This window comes from Vulpes vulpes, chromosome 15, assembly GCF_048418805.1.
Source record: "Vulpes vulpes isolate BD-2025 chromosome 15, VulVul3, whole genome shotgun sequence".
Classification (NCBI taxonomy): domain Eukaryota; kingdom Metazoa; phylum Chordata; class Mammalia; order Carnivora; family Canidae; genus Vulpes; species Vulpes vulpes.
The window spans coordinates 56,403,050-56,418,100 of record NC_132794.1 but is presented as its reverse complement, the minus strand read 5'-3'; the positions used below and the strand labels follow the sequence as shown (position 1 = coordinate 56,418,100).

The window sequence follows — 15,051 nt, the reverse complement described above, 5'->3', positions numbered from 1 at the left end:
TACTCATGACTTCAGCCCCGCCCCAGTTTTGCAGTTCCTCCAATGTCACCTTTGGCTTTGACACTAATGGCTCACTCTTCCTGGAAGTCTCCCCCTTCCCCTGCCCATTGCCTGGCTAAAATTAACTCAGCCTTCTAGACTCAACTTAGGTTGGAATTTTTCCTGGCACCCCTTTTATATGTTCCTTTGATACTCCCATGGCATCTTGTGCAAACGAAAAAGTCACTATTCACACTGAACTATGTTTGCTCACACATCTGTGTCCCTTGCTAAACTCAGCTGTGGGATGGCAGGGACAGCATCCTATCCAGTGTTTAGATTTAAATATTCATCCAGTGAATATCTGAGGATCTACTTTATGCCAGATATAGGTATAAGCAAAGGCACTTCTTACTTTGCTGGGAGTGGGAGGCGATATCACAGATAAACACATAAGCAAAAGACTATGAGAGTGAAAAGCGCTTTGCAGAGAATTAAAATAAGCCACGTGGTGATGAAAGTGACTGGATGGCTACTTGAGATAGGGTGTATCAGGAAGTGCCCGCTGGGGCAGTGACATTTAAGCTGGCGAGGGAATGCCAGGGAACCGGTATCGAGGGAGAGAAAACCATGGAGGACAAAGGACTACGCGTACAAAAGGAGGAAAGGTGGCCCACGTGGGTGTGAAGCGTGGGGAAGTCGAGAACACGGGGTCACAGAAGACAGGGACCAACTTAGGTAAAGTTTTTAAGCCAGAGTAGAGTTTTGATTTTGTTCTAAGTGTGGTGGGCAGTGACCGACATGATCCGATTGAGCCCGGGTGGCGCAGCGGTTTGGCGCCGCTTTCGGCCCCGGGCGTGACCCCGGAGACCCGGGATCGAGTCCCACGTCGGGCTCCCTGCATGGAGCCTGCTTCTCCCTCTGCCTGTGTCTCTCTCTCTCTAATAAAAAAAATCTAAGACCCTGCCCAGGGTGCAAACAGACCAGTTTGGAGGAGAGAGACTGCGGTGGGCTGGACACAGCGGGCACGGGCGAGTGAAGACTCCGCGCACGTAGGCTCTGGGCCCCGCCCGGGTGGGGACCGGAGCTCCGAGCAGGTGCACGGCGGCTCCCGGAGGAAGAGGGAGCAGCTGAAAAAGCTGCTTCGGGCGGGCCCCTGCTCCCCGGACTCTGCGGGCAGTCCGGAGCCGGCCGTTGAGAGCCACGCCCCGACGCCGGGCCCCGCAGCCGAGAGGCAGCCCCGCTGGCGGCGCGCGCCGCCCCGGCCTCCACGTGCCCCGCGCGGGGGCTTCCGCGTCTTCTGGGCGGGGCCGGAAGAGGAAGTCGGCGCCGCAGCGGCGGCCCCGGCAGGAGCGGCGGCCCCCGCCCACCCCCGCCGTCCGCGCCCGTCCGGCCCGGCCACGGAGGCAGCGCCGCGGCGGGACCGGAGCCCGCGCCGCCGAGAAGCGCCGCGCCGCCGGGCGCCAGCAGTGCGATGGGCCCGCAGCGGCCGCCGCTCACGGCCGCGACCGCCCTGCTCTGGGGCTTCCTGCTCCCGCTGGTAAGGGGGACGGCCGGGCGCTCGGGCCTCCCCGGGGCGGGGCCGGGGCTCCCTGCCCCTTCTCCTCCCCACCCCCGCGCTCCCGCCCGGCGTCTCCTTCGCCCGCAGCCCAGCGGCCTGCCCCCTTCCCGCTTCTCCGTTTCCTTCCAGCCGTCCTCTTCTTCACCCGCTTTCCTCCGGCCTTCCCGCCCCGCCCCCGCCCCCACCCCCGCCCCCACCCCCACCCCCACTCCCACTCCCGCCCCGACGCTCCTGCTACACTGACCTCCGGGTTCCGGGCCTTCTAAGCCTTTCTTACATCTTGAGCTCTTTCACCCGGAAAAAGGGGGAAAAAAAAAAAAAAAGCCATACATGTCCCCGGGGTGTTTAGCGGTTCAAAGACGGGGCTTTAGGTTAAATTGCTCAAATACAGATTTTATTTATTTTTTTTTTTTAGGGCTCATTCAGTTTCATTGTGTGTGTGTCCGTGTAGGGGGCGGTGTGTAATAATGTAAAATACTTATTTAAAGGACACATCAAAGTGTAGTATCTTTGTGGTTTTCGATTCTCCGCCTAGTTTAAAGGGGAGGGGAGTCGGTTAAGGAGCCGTATTGTGACCGCTCACTAGTTTGTTTTCATGATTAGGAAAAGTAACAACGTTTTTAGCGTCAAGCAACCGGAGCCTCAGTAAACGGCCAGGACGCTGCTGTTGAGTGTTTCGGTTTTTATATTTCTTGGAAATTTTTCACTTAGGGAGTTCCAGGTCGGAAACTTTTGTGAGCTTCATCTACACGGATTTGACGTGGTGGATGCCTCTCTAGTTCTTTGCACTGGAATATGTAATTCCCCTGAAAGAGTGTATTTCGCATTCCCTGCTGTTTTAAAGGATTACGTTAGTGGTGTATTTAATAGAAGTGTCTTTAACATTTATTAGGAAACCAAAATCAAAATCTAAAAATGGTTAAGTGCCTTTAGTGTACTCCTAAGTTTGCTAGGCAACATCAGGAACACGAATGAGATAATGTAGCTAAAAATTGCTTTTGTGGCGTGGAGGGGGAAGTACAGTATAAAGAACAACAGACTCACAGTGTGAACCTGAATCTTTGAGGTGTAGTTTACCACGTACAATATGCTTAAAGGATGATAATTCAGGTAAGATATACCGACACAGGAAACTGTAATCTAGATATAAAACTTGTCTGAGTGTTTTTGCACTCTTGCATATTTTCATTTGAATCACTTAAGCTAATTTTAGAGATCTATATCACATTCCCACTTAGCTTTTGCCAGCACAGTAGTTAGTTTAATCATATATCAATTGCTGGTAACTCACATTGAAATTATTATCAAACGCTCTGAACTCTTTTGCTAAAAAACGTGACCAGAATTTTTGTGTGATTTTGAGGGCTTCACAAATCTGAAGGTGGTCCCTGTTCTAAATTGTAGCTAGCCTGTGTAGATTTCATTCTTTTTATATTGTATTTTGTTGTATCTCCCTGTACCAACTTGGGAAGATCTCAGGGATGTTGTGGGACTCAGTAACATCTTTTTGACTCTGCAAATATTTAGTGTGCGTCTATTATATGCCAGGCACTGTGCCATTGAGTGTGAATAAACTGCCAGGATCTTTTTGAGTTGTAAAGATCTTTTTCAGTGCCAGCCACTATTATTGTTTTTCTGTTGTTGATTTCCCAGTGGGTTTGTTTTCTTCTTGACCCTTCTTTTAATCTCCCGAAATGATCTCTCTCCTTTTCCAAGGAACTCAAATCTGGTGTACCTTTCCTCAGCAGGAGTGCTCTCTCTCCTTTCTGCTTACTTACTGGATGTCTACTTCCTTTCCTCCAATACTTTCTGACGTCTTTGGATTTTTTTTTGTTTGTTTGTTTTGTTTTTTCTTTTTTACCATTTTCTCCCTGAAGCCCTTGCTTATTCCTTTTCCTTAATCTTACAGCTCTAGGTGGCCTGAGTTTATTTCAATGATTGAAGCCAGTTTAATTAGTTCATTTTTTCTGGGCTCTTGTAGCTGGCACTGCTCTCAGCTTTCTCTTTAGTTATGTAAGAACAAGGCCAATATCCTCATCTAGAAGCAGCACGTAGTCTCTAGAAACCACTATTACATCCTTGTAGAAAACCCAGAGGATGAAGTATTAGAAAGGCCCTTCAACATCATGTAGCTACCTTCCGCATCTTGTCCTCACATCAGTGTGACCTCCTATTAAACTCAAGCCACGGTACATCTGACTGTTGAGATGATTGCTAAGCCCATTAAACATTTAAGTCTAGAAATAGAGTATATAGGAGGTGGTTGGTTCTCTCTTGGCCTTGTCATGATTCCATTTCATAGTCCCTAGTCCACCCCCCATCCCTAGCCGTCACTGTTAGGCCTTTATTTCACAGTGGTATTTCAACCCAGTCACAGAGTTAGGTTTCAAAGAAAATGAGTCAAGTTTAGCCTGGATCTGTTTTCTAAAATTGCTTCAAAGTTCTCTGAAGAATCCTGAATCTTTCCCATAATGTTTTTACAAAAGTTCTGTTCATTTTTTTCATTACTTCAAAGAATTTGAAGTGTTACAAAGCCACATCTTGAACTTATTACAGTGAAGTGATAATCAGGATCCCCAGCAGAGAAATCTCTTGCTGAAATCTGCATTCCTTTGGTATACTACACCAACTCAAAGAATCTTCTTTAATTCCTTCTCTTCTGTGCTCCTTTCATCATCCTGGGAAAAGAAGGTATGTTCTGCTACCCAAGCTATCAGAAACATGCTGAGCTGTTGTGTTGTAGACTGAACTGTGTCTCCCCCCACCCCCTCAAATTCATATGTTGAAGCTCTGACCCCTAGTGTGATGGTGTTTGGAAATGGGGCCTCTGGGAGATAAGTAGGTTTAGAGAGGTCAGATGATAGATCCCTTGTGATCAGTTGGTACCTTTTAAGAAACGACACCAAAGAGTTTGTTCTCTGTCCCCTAAAACCCAGCCCCCAAACACACACACACCATGTGGTGACACAGTGAGAAAAATGTCTATCTACATGCCTAAAAGAAAACTTACCAGAAACCAGCCGTGCTGGCACCTTTATCTTGGACTTCCAGTCTCTAGAACTGTGAGAGTAAATTTCTGTTTAAACTACCCACCCTTTGGTATATTGTTGTGGCAGCCCAAGCTAAGACCGCTTTTGGTACCAGAAGTGCAGTGCTCAGTAGCTAATACCTAACCATGTGGTAGCAGCTTTGTAACTGGGAAGAGGTTTGAGGTGCATGCCAGAAATACAGACATTAAGGACAATTCTGGTGAAGTCTCAGAAATGGAACGTATTATTATTAGAAACTGAAGGAAAGGTATTTCTTATAAAATGGCAAGGAACTTGGCTGAACTGTGATGTAGTGTTTTGTAGAAGGAAGAATTGTGAGCAATGCAATTAGATATTGAGCTGAGGAGTTATTATTATTATTATTTTAAGATTTATTCATTAGAGGGGGCGCCTGGGTGGCTCGGTTGTTGTGCATCTGCCTTTGGCTCAGGTCGTGATCCCAGGGTCCTGGGATTGAGTCCCGCATCGGGCTCCCTGCAGGGAGCCTGCTTCTCCCTCTGCTTGTGTCTCTGCCTCTGTGTCTTTCATGAATAAGTAAATAAAATATTAAAAAAAAAAAAAAAAGATTTGGGATGCCTGGGTGGCTCAGCGGTTGAGCGGCTCCCTTCGGCCAAGGGCGTGATCCTGGAGTCCTGGGATAGAGTCCCACATCGGGCTTCCTGCATGGGGCCTGCTTCTCCCTCTTCCTGCGTCTCTGCCTCTTTCTCTGTCTCTCTTATGAATAAATAAATAAAATCTTTAAAAAAAAAGATTTATTCATTAGAGAGAGAGAGAGCAAGAGCCGGAGGGAGGGGGAGAGTGAGAAGCAGACACCCTGATGAACAGGCAGCCTGATGTGGGGCCCCATCCCAGGACCCTGGGATCATGAGCTGAACCGAAGGCAGACACTTAACCGCCTGAGCCACCTGGGTACTCCTTAGCTTAGCTGAGATTTTTAAGCAAAGTATTGATGGAACAGTGTGATTCCCCCTGACTGCTTATAGTAAAATGTAAATGGAGAGAGAAGAATTAAAGATGGAATTGTTAAGGTAAAAAAGGACTCGAATTTGATGATTTGGAAAATTCTCAGCCTATCCATATTGCATAAAGGGAGGAAGCTTGTTCTGAAAAAACAAAGCGTGTGGCAGGAAAACCATCTGATAAAGAACTTGTAGGATTTTTGAGCAGAAATACTACTAGTTTGAACTAAAGGGGACAGAGATGGGGCAAAAGGAAGGAAGGCTGTTGACTTCTTGGATTTGACAGGTGGGATGATGGAGTGATGTGGCTATGAATATGAATTATTCAAGGAGGAGGAGAAATGATCCCAAAGGCAATTCAGAGATCATTATAGGCCACTGCCTCAGTTCCAGCAGGCCTTATGGCCTCTGCTGGGAGACTTGGGGGCAGGATCCCACAGAGCCATGGAATGGGGGTGGTACTGGTACTGCAATGGGCCTGTAAGGTGGGACATTGAACTGAAAAGGATTATTCTTGATCCTTAAGACCTAATTGAATTTTTTTTGGCCAGGTTTTGGATTTTGGTCATATTACCACTTTTTTCTTACTGTTCTCACACACCCCTCCGCCCTTGCCTGTTTTTTAAGAGAAAATGAGCATGGGGGGCGAGGGACAGAAGAGGGAGAGAGAGATACTTAAGCAGGCTCCACACTCAGTACGGAGTCCAACTCGGGGCTTAATCTTCAGGCTCTGGACCCTAAGATCATGACCCAGAGGGAAATCAGGAGTCTGATGCTTAACCAGCTGAGCCACCTGGGCGCCTCTCCCTTTTGGAATGCTAATGTTTACCCTGCGCCTGTCCTAACATTCTATTTTTGGAAACATATAACTTGTCTGGATCCACAGACTCACAGCTGGAGAGGAATTTTGCCCGCAGAATGAACTGTATTGTCAGCTTCGCCCATATTTGACTTTGATGGTATTAGATGAAACTTCAGACTTTAGAGTTGATACTGGAATGAGTTAATTAAGCCTTTGAGGGCTGTTGGGATGAAATGAATGTATTTTGTGTGTGAGAAGGAAATGAATTTCAGGGCCCAGGGACAAAATGCTGTGGACTGAATTAGGTTCCCCTAAATTCTTATGTTGAAGCCCTAACCCCCAGTGTGACAGTATTTGGAGGTTGGGCCTTTGGGAGATAAGTAGGTTTAGATGAGGTCATTGGCATGGGGCCTTTATGATGGGATTGTTCTCTTGCTCTCTTTCCCAGCCATGTGAAGACACAGTGATAGGGCAGCCATCTACAAGCTAGTTAAGGACCCCTTACCAGAAGTCACTTATGCTGGCACCTTGATCTTGAACTTCTAGGTTCCAAACTATGAGAAAATGAATTTCTATTGTTTAAGCCACCCAATCTGGTATTTTGTTATTGGCGGCCTGATATTAGACATACTGGTTTTGTCATTCCTTCCTTAACTTTTAGATTTTTCACAGGGTTTTTTTGTTTTTGTTTTTGTTTTTGTTTTTAACGTTTCCTCTGGGCTACCTCTGAGGATTCTGCATCCCACTGTCTGCTTTATTAGTCATTGAGAGCTATGCTGTCTCCTTCCCCAAATGTAACATCTACATATACACCTCCTTTCAGAATAATCCTGAGACGGTTCAGGAAGATTATGACTTATCCTAGATCATACAAAAAGGCATGAAAGAGAGGACTAGAACCCAGGGTTTCTAGACATTCCTTGATATTTTTCCACTGTGCAATAATGTTTCCTTGTGAATCAAGAATACATCAAAAGACAAGTCAAATAAATTTGTGAATTTATTCATAAGAAAGAACTTAAGATTGAAATCATGCTTATCATATATTTGATAACTCTTTGGTTAAAAATCATCCGAAATTGGGTCTGTTTACAAAACTCTACACCATAAAGTCTCCAGGTATAGATCCTTATTCCAAGATACTAAAATTTTGTTAAAATTGTACTGTTTTTAGGTCAGGATTTGCTAACCACCACTAAGCACTGTGGTCATAGACTTTTTTTTTTTTTTTTTTAAGGTTTTACTTATCTATTCATGAGAGACACATAGAGGCATAGGGAGAATCAGGCTCCCTGTGGGGAGCCCAATGTGGGACTCAATCCTAGGATCCCGGGGTCATGACCTGAGCCAAAGGCAGATCCTCAACCACTGAGCCACCCAGGCATCCCTTAAATCAACTTTTTATGCATTTATATTACCTGCCTAGCCTTGTAGTTCATTTGAATTTGTGAATTCTAGTGTAAATCATAAATTCTGTAACAGTTAAAGTATATCACTAAGTAGTAAGATTACTTAGGGAAAACCAGAGGAAGAGTAGATCTAGGTAACAAGTAAAATATGAACCTCATGAAGGAGATACGTTACCAGACTCATTCTCTGCTGTCTCCTCTAGCGTTGCATAGACTGCAGAGTATTGAATAAATTAATGTCTCCTATCCACACCCTAATACCTCTTTGCCTGTGCTTTACAGATTCCCAGATTCTCTTGAGTACAAGGATGATGCTCTACTTTTTCCCATGGCCCACAGACTCCTCTGATTCCCTGTAAATACCTGTTTGATGCCCTAGCACCCGTTGAGCCACTAATTAAGTGGTTAAGATTACATTTAATCTTTGTGAGTCTGGGTCTAGTCACTTTAGGGCATCCTGGAAGTAGGAGTAGAAACAATGTAGGTTGTTGATTATATAATTTATTAGGAAGGAAATAGACATAGAAGATAGATAATAATGGGGGCACCTGGGTGGCTCAGTTAAGTGTCTGCCTTTGGCTCACGTCTTGATCTCAGGGTCCTGGGATTGAGCCCACATCCAGCTTCCTGCTCGATGGGGGGCCTGCTTCACCCTTTCCCTCTGCCTGCCTCTCTCCCTTCTTGTGCGCCCATGCACGTGCTCTTTCTCTCCCTTTCTCTGTCAAATAAGGTCTTTAAGAAAAGAAAAGAGATAATAGTGAATGATCAGAAAGTTACTTAACCCTAACTTTGGAATGTGTCGTTCAAAACACACCAACTTCAACTCTGTCTTTCCTGCAGAGGCCCCTTTCAACTTTCACTGTATTGCTATTAACTGTGTAGTTGTGTAAAGAGAAAGATCTCTGTAAACAAAGGGTACTTCCCACGTTGCTATGATGTAATGGTGATGAGGTAGGTGACTGTTGCTCCTGTTGCATTTACCATTCAGTGATTACATTGCAACTTCTGGTTTAGGAATATAGCATTTTTTAAATTGCTTGTTTTCATTATAGATAAATTCTGTTTATTAACAAACTTTTCCCATAAGCCTCAGATCTTGTATTTGGTGTCTAAAAATACAGAAATAATTTTATTTGAAGATTTTAAGAAGAAAGACTGCCAGAAAAAAAAAAAAAAAAGACTGCCAGAGGGTTAACTGTGTAAATGAGACTGTAATTCTCTCTTACATATTGCCCTTGAAACTGAAGCATTGTGTATATCTAATGGGTAATAATACAAATAACATGAACCTGGTTTAATTGACAGACTGTGGAGGGGCTGGGGAAGCTGGGACCCAGTGATGAATACACTGAAGACTTTTGAAGGAACTCATGCATGAAATGGAACTACTGGCCAAAAATACAAACATTGGCTATACTATAGGTGCAGTGTGACTCACCTCTTGAGAAAATTCCTAGGAGAACCCCAATAATGTCTAGAAGGTGTGAGTTTCACCACTATTAATGATGACTATAGCTAGGTATTCTGTGGACCAGTATCAGAGCGTCACCCGGAAACTTGTTCTAAATGCATGATCGTAAGTTCTACCTAAGAGCTGCTGCATCAGAATCTGGATTTTAACAAGAATGTTAAAGTTCAAGAAGCATTGATCTATAATTACGGGTAAGAAATTGCACAGAATACTGAGCATAATCTCCGGGAAGAAAGAAGAACCATGCTTGACAAATCTGATAAAGCTTTTTAAGGGAATTAAATATACATATGGGAAAAGGTTAACATTGCATTAATCAGAGTTCTACTTGGTCAAATGAAAATGGACTAAGATACGGAGTTCTGGCAGACACTAAGGATGACATGTATACAGAGGAGGGGATAGGACGTTAGATAAATTTTTCACTAGGGAATTTTTCTTTTTTTTTGGTGGGGGGGGAATTTTTCTTTTCAAAAGGAGTTTGTGAAAACTTAAATTTGGAAAATTCATTGCTAGAAGATACCTTTTGGGTTTTATTTTATTATTTTTTTTCTTTAAAGTTTATTTGGGAAAAAGCGTGCTCGAGCAGGGGGGAGAGAGAGAAGCAGATTCCTGCTGAGCAGGGAGCCTCATGTGGGTGGGACTTGACCCCAGGACCTAAAAGCAGGTGGTTAACCCACTGAGCCACCCAGGTGCCCTAGAAGATGATAACTTTTGAAGAAGAAAGGAGGATAAAAGACAAACCAAACCTGTGAACCAGGGTCAAAGAAGAACCCTTGAACTGTGCTATTAGCTTGGACAGGAGTACAGCAGGCCTGTTCTCACTGGGTTAATATTGGGCTGGTGAGTCAGCATCAGGAGTCTGTTGGAACAGAGGCCCAGAATTCAAATGCCCATGGAGACTAGAGTGTAAGGCATGGATGTACTCCCAAGAGATAGGGACGTGAAGGTCAGTGCAAGACTGACTCACTATAAGTATACTGATGAACTAAAGCTCCTGTACATGTCCCTTGGTTTACGATCTGATTGGCCTGAGAAAATAGGGAGATTGTACCTTTGCAAGGATGTGAGTGTAATATACATCACTGCAGTTGGTCTTTTTTTAGACATTTGATAATTATTTGACACTTGTCATACTGAGAGCATTTTAGGAGAAAAATGGGCAAAGGAGTAGGTAACTAACATTAAGGTAAGCTTAAACATTGATATTTTTTGGTTTGAAAAGATGTTAGGAAATGTGATTGAAGTCAAGTGATTAAGATAAAGTAAATTTGCAACTGTGAGGGATCCCTGGGTGGCGCAGCGGTTTGGCGCCTGCCTTTGGCCCAGGGCGCGACCCTGGAGACCCGGGATCGAATCCCACATCAGGCTCCGGGTGCATAGAGCCTGCTTCTCCCTCTGTCTGTGTCTCTGCCTCTCTCTCTCTCTCTCTCTCTCTCTCTCTCTCTGACTATCATAAATAAATAAAAATTAAAAAAAAAGAAAAAAAAAGAAAAAAAATTTGCAACTGTGAGCAACAGCTCGTCCATGAAATTTTATGGAGGTAAATTTGAGTCAGAAATGGAAGTACTACTACACACCATGGGCTAATAAACTTGTTTTTCTTGTGTGTGAGGATCAAGTAAGATGTGAATATAAAGACACTGGTATAAAATTGATGATTTGATGGTCCTGGAGAAATAAAGTTTGAAACCACTATCAGTACTATGAAGAGGGAAGATTGGGGGCAAGTTGTCCTAGGAAAAGGAATTCCATGAAGCTCTAGAGACCTAGAATTGGGAGTATTTGGAAGAGTATTAAGGAAATGATGTGGGAGGAAGTAATTGGATATTGGAGTGGTGGTAGAAGATGCCCAGTACCACAGAAGAGGGAGTTGACAGCTAATGCAGAGATCATGTGACCAATGTGATTGTTGGGCACTGAGCTGCTTTGGGGATACAACTGCATGAAGGAACTTGAAGTGATAGCAGAATTGAAAGACTGCTGATCAAGTTTTGGAGAGCTCGGTTCTAATCTTGGCCCCTGAGACCACTTCATTTTGATCATTTTGGACCTGTCAGAGCTATGAAAAAAAGGGCCTAGAGTATTATCTCTAAATCCCTTTAAGCCTTTGATACTAAGCTTTTTACTAGGAGAATATTTTCATTATTAAAGATTTTATTTATTTATTCATGAGAGACACAGAGAGCAAGAGAGAGGCAGAGACATAGGCAGAGGGAGAAACAGGCTCCATGCAGGAAGCCTGATATGGGACTCAATCCCGGGACCCTGGGATCACGCTCTGAGCCAAAGACATACTCAACTGCTAAGCCACCCAAGCGTCATGAGAATATTTTCATTATTGATTGAAAATGCAAACAGACTAGTTTTAAAGGTTGAATAAGGTCACAGAAGACCAGGCTACAGTTGATAACAAGGAAAAATTCAGTTGTTTTGCTACATGTCTCTAACTTGGAAGGTGTGAAGGAAGATATCCTCCCCTTCCATCATAGGATCTTTGTCAAATGATCAAACACTAGTATGTGGGTGGACCACAAGCCTCACCTAATTTGGTGTTTGTAATGCTTGAAGGGGACACTGAGTTTCAGGCCTTTTTCTTTATGCTTCCCTACTAATGGACCCACAGTAATGTGGTCCCCACTGCTCCATTCTCTGATAGCCTTGCTACTAAGATGTGTGGTTCACCTACCACCAGCATCAACATCACCTGGGAGCTTGTTAAAAATGCAGAACCTCACTGCCACTCTGACCTATTAAATCAAAATCTACATTTTAATACGACTGCTAAGTGATTTGTATGCACAATAAATCTTGAAAAGCTCGACTCCTGTAGCTGTGGTTCTCAAACTTTAACAAGTAATAGAATCTCCAGAAGGGCTTGTAAAAATAAACTGCCTGGGGGTTTCTGATTCTGGAGATCTGGAATAGGGCCCAAGAATTTGCATTTCTAACTCCATAAGAACTACCAAAGTTTTTATTAAGAGACTCTTTAATCACATTCTGCTTCTGATTATCTGTTTCAGGTTTGTTTTTAATTTTTCTAGTAAGAGTGTAATTTCTTATGTCACGTTTCTTTGGGGGAAGGCAGCTTTAGTGAGCTATAATTCATATACTCTGCAGTTTACCTATTTGAAGTACAAAGCATTGGCTTTTAGTATATTCACAGATATGTGCAACCATTAACACAGTCCATTTTAAAACATTTACATCATGTCAGAAAGAAATCGGTGGGACACAGATGTTTATGGCAGTGAAATTATTCCTATTCCATAGCTTACTGTGATGGTGGATACATGTCACAATGTATAGAATGTACAACATCAAGAGTGAATCTTACATGTAAACTATGGGCTGTGGGTGGTAATGATCAGTGTATGTTTGTTTATTGTGACAGATGTACCCTTTTAGTGCAGAGATTGATAATAGGGAAGACTATGCATGTGTGTGGCAGGGGGTATGGGGGTACTCTACTTCCTGCTCAATTTTGCTGTGACCCTAAAGTTGATATAAAAGTCTGTTTTTTAAAAAAGACCGAAACCTACATCCTGTAGGTATCACCTTATATCCCCGTATTCCACCAAACCCTAAGCAACCATTAATCATCTCCTATTTTTTTTTCTTTTTTTTAAACATTTATTTATTTATTCATGAGACACAGAGAGAGGCAGACACACACACAGTAGGAGAAGCAGGCTCCTTGTAGGGAGCTCAATATGGGACTCGATCCCAGAAGTAGGATCACGACGCCCTGAGCCAAAGGCAGATGCTCAACCGCTAGCCATCCAGGCGTCCCTCATCTCATATTTCCTGTGCATCATAGAAGTACTTGGCAAGGTGCTAGATGTATTATTATTAATAATAGTTACCATTTACTAAGAGTTTAATACATGCAAACAATTGCACTATCTAACTTAATCTTCTTCATGACAACTCTCAGTCAAAGCTGAGGATGTGGAAGATTAAAACAGGTTAAATGACTTGGAACATGGAGAGTAAATGGTAAAATGCCATTCTGTCCCAGGTCTGTAAAGCTCATGATATCTATTGTTAATAAGCTAAATTTTTGAAGCTATACAATCTCTATGAAGAATTTACTGAGATATTTTTAAATGTAGAAATGCGGATATTGTTTAAATAGAGTTGTTTGCTCATGAAATTTACTACATGTTTCACATTGAATACTATTTTACCATTGTGTATGGTTATACTTTACTAATTTTCTTTTAAGTTTTTTTTTTTTAATTTTTATTTATTTATGATAGTCACACACATAGAGAGAGAGAGAGAGAGAAAGAGAGAGAGGCAGAGACATAGGCAGAGGGAGAAGCAGGCTCCATGCACCGGGAGCCCGACGTGGGATTCGATCCCGGGTTTCCAGGATCGCGCCCTGGGCCAAAGGCAGGCGCTAAACCGCTGCGCCACCCAGGGATCCCACTTTACTAATTTTCTAATAAAATATATGTCTTCTCTCACTAATTCCAGTACCAATGAGTTTCGCTTTTACCTGTGCTGAATTTTCTTCAATTGTAGGGAAGATTATAATTCCTTTATAGCCATAAATCTTACCTATTTGAGAATCTTTGTACTTCCTTGAACACTGAGGCTTTAAAAAAAAATATCTTAATGGTTGTAATTATAAAAGTAACACTGAATATTATACATATTATACATATATATTGTATAAAAGGAGGTTGTGTATATGTGTCCATATGGAAAATCTAATACATAGAGTTAGAAATGTATAGAAAAGCTACAGAGTAGTCTAGTTTGACCTCATGTATAAAACTGTACATATTTAAGATATGTATTCACGTGTATTAAATATATGCGGATAGTGTCTGGAAAGATGTGGAAGAAGCTCCTAAGAGTGGGACTGAGAGCCAGGATAAGAGGAGGACTTTATACCTGTTTGAATGTTTTTCCTTTTTAGCGTCTCAAATCTTTTTATACTGTCACCTTTGCCTTTGTTTCGCTCTCCCTCTTTTTTTTAAATGGTCTGATGTGTCTCTCTCCATATCTTCAAGCTCACATAAATGTACAGATACATATAGGGAACTTGAGGGGGGGTGTCACTTTTTTTTTTAATACAAATCAGCTTATTTTGGGGTGCCTGACTGGCTGAGTCCGTAAAGCATGTGAACTCTTGGTCTCTGAGTGGTGAGTTCAGGCCCCACATTGGGCATAGAGTTTATTTAAAAAAAAGGGGGGGGTTACACTATAAATATCTCTCTGGAACTTGATTTCTCACTATGGACATCTGTTTCTGTGGGTAGATCTAGTTCTTCTTTTTTTAATGTTTTACTTATATATTCAAGAGAGACACAGAGAGAGAGGCATAGACATGGACACAGAGAGAAGGAGGCTCCCTGTGGGGAGCCTGATACGGGACTTGATCCCAGGACCCTGGGATCACACCCTCAGCTGAAGGCAGATGCTCAGCCACTAAGCCACCCAGGTGTCCCTCTGGTTCTTTTTTTTCTTATGCTTGATCTGAACCAAAAGGCCAAGAAGCTATTCTTTTTTTTTTTTTTCTTTTTTAATAGCTGCTTACTAGCATATCATAATGTAATGGGCTCCTTATTAGTGAAAGTTGTTGATTTTTTTTTCAGTAATAAATGATACTGTGAATATCCTTATACATTTATCTTTGTGCATTTCTTTTTTAAATTGAAGTCATTAACATACAATGTTTTTTTTTTTTTAATTTTATTTATTTATGATAGCCACAGAGAGAGAAAGAGAGAGAGGCAGAGACACAGGCAGAGGGAGAAGCAGGCTCCATGCACCGGGAGCCCGATGTGGGATTCGATCCCGGCTCTC

General features: G+C 42.8%; 1 protein-coding gene across 7 annotated transcripts in view; it reads left to right on the top strand.

The window, feature by feature from the left end:
• The first annotated feature begins 533 nt into the window (after nt 1-533).
• SPPL2A (signal peptide peptidase like 2A) overlaps nt 534-15,051 on the top strand; it is a 58,450-nt gene continuing 43,932 nt past the window's right edge. For 2 of the 7 annotated variants that reach the window (XM_072738548.1, XM_072738547.1), the window contains exon 1: nt 534-717. Coding sequence is in view for 4 of the 7 variants with exons in the window: in XM_072738542.1 (XP_072594643.1) it covers nt 576-717 (142 nt within the window). In the remaining 3 variants the exon portion in view is untranslated. Of the gene's footprint in view, nt 718-1,325; nt 1,520-2,541; nt 2,651-15,051 lie in introns of those variants that run through there. The other 5 variants (XM_072738542.1, XM_072738543.1, XM_072738549.1 and 2 more) reach the window with 5 other exon arrangements.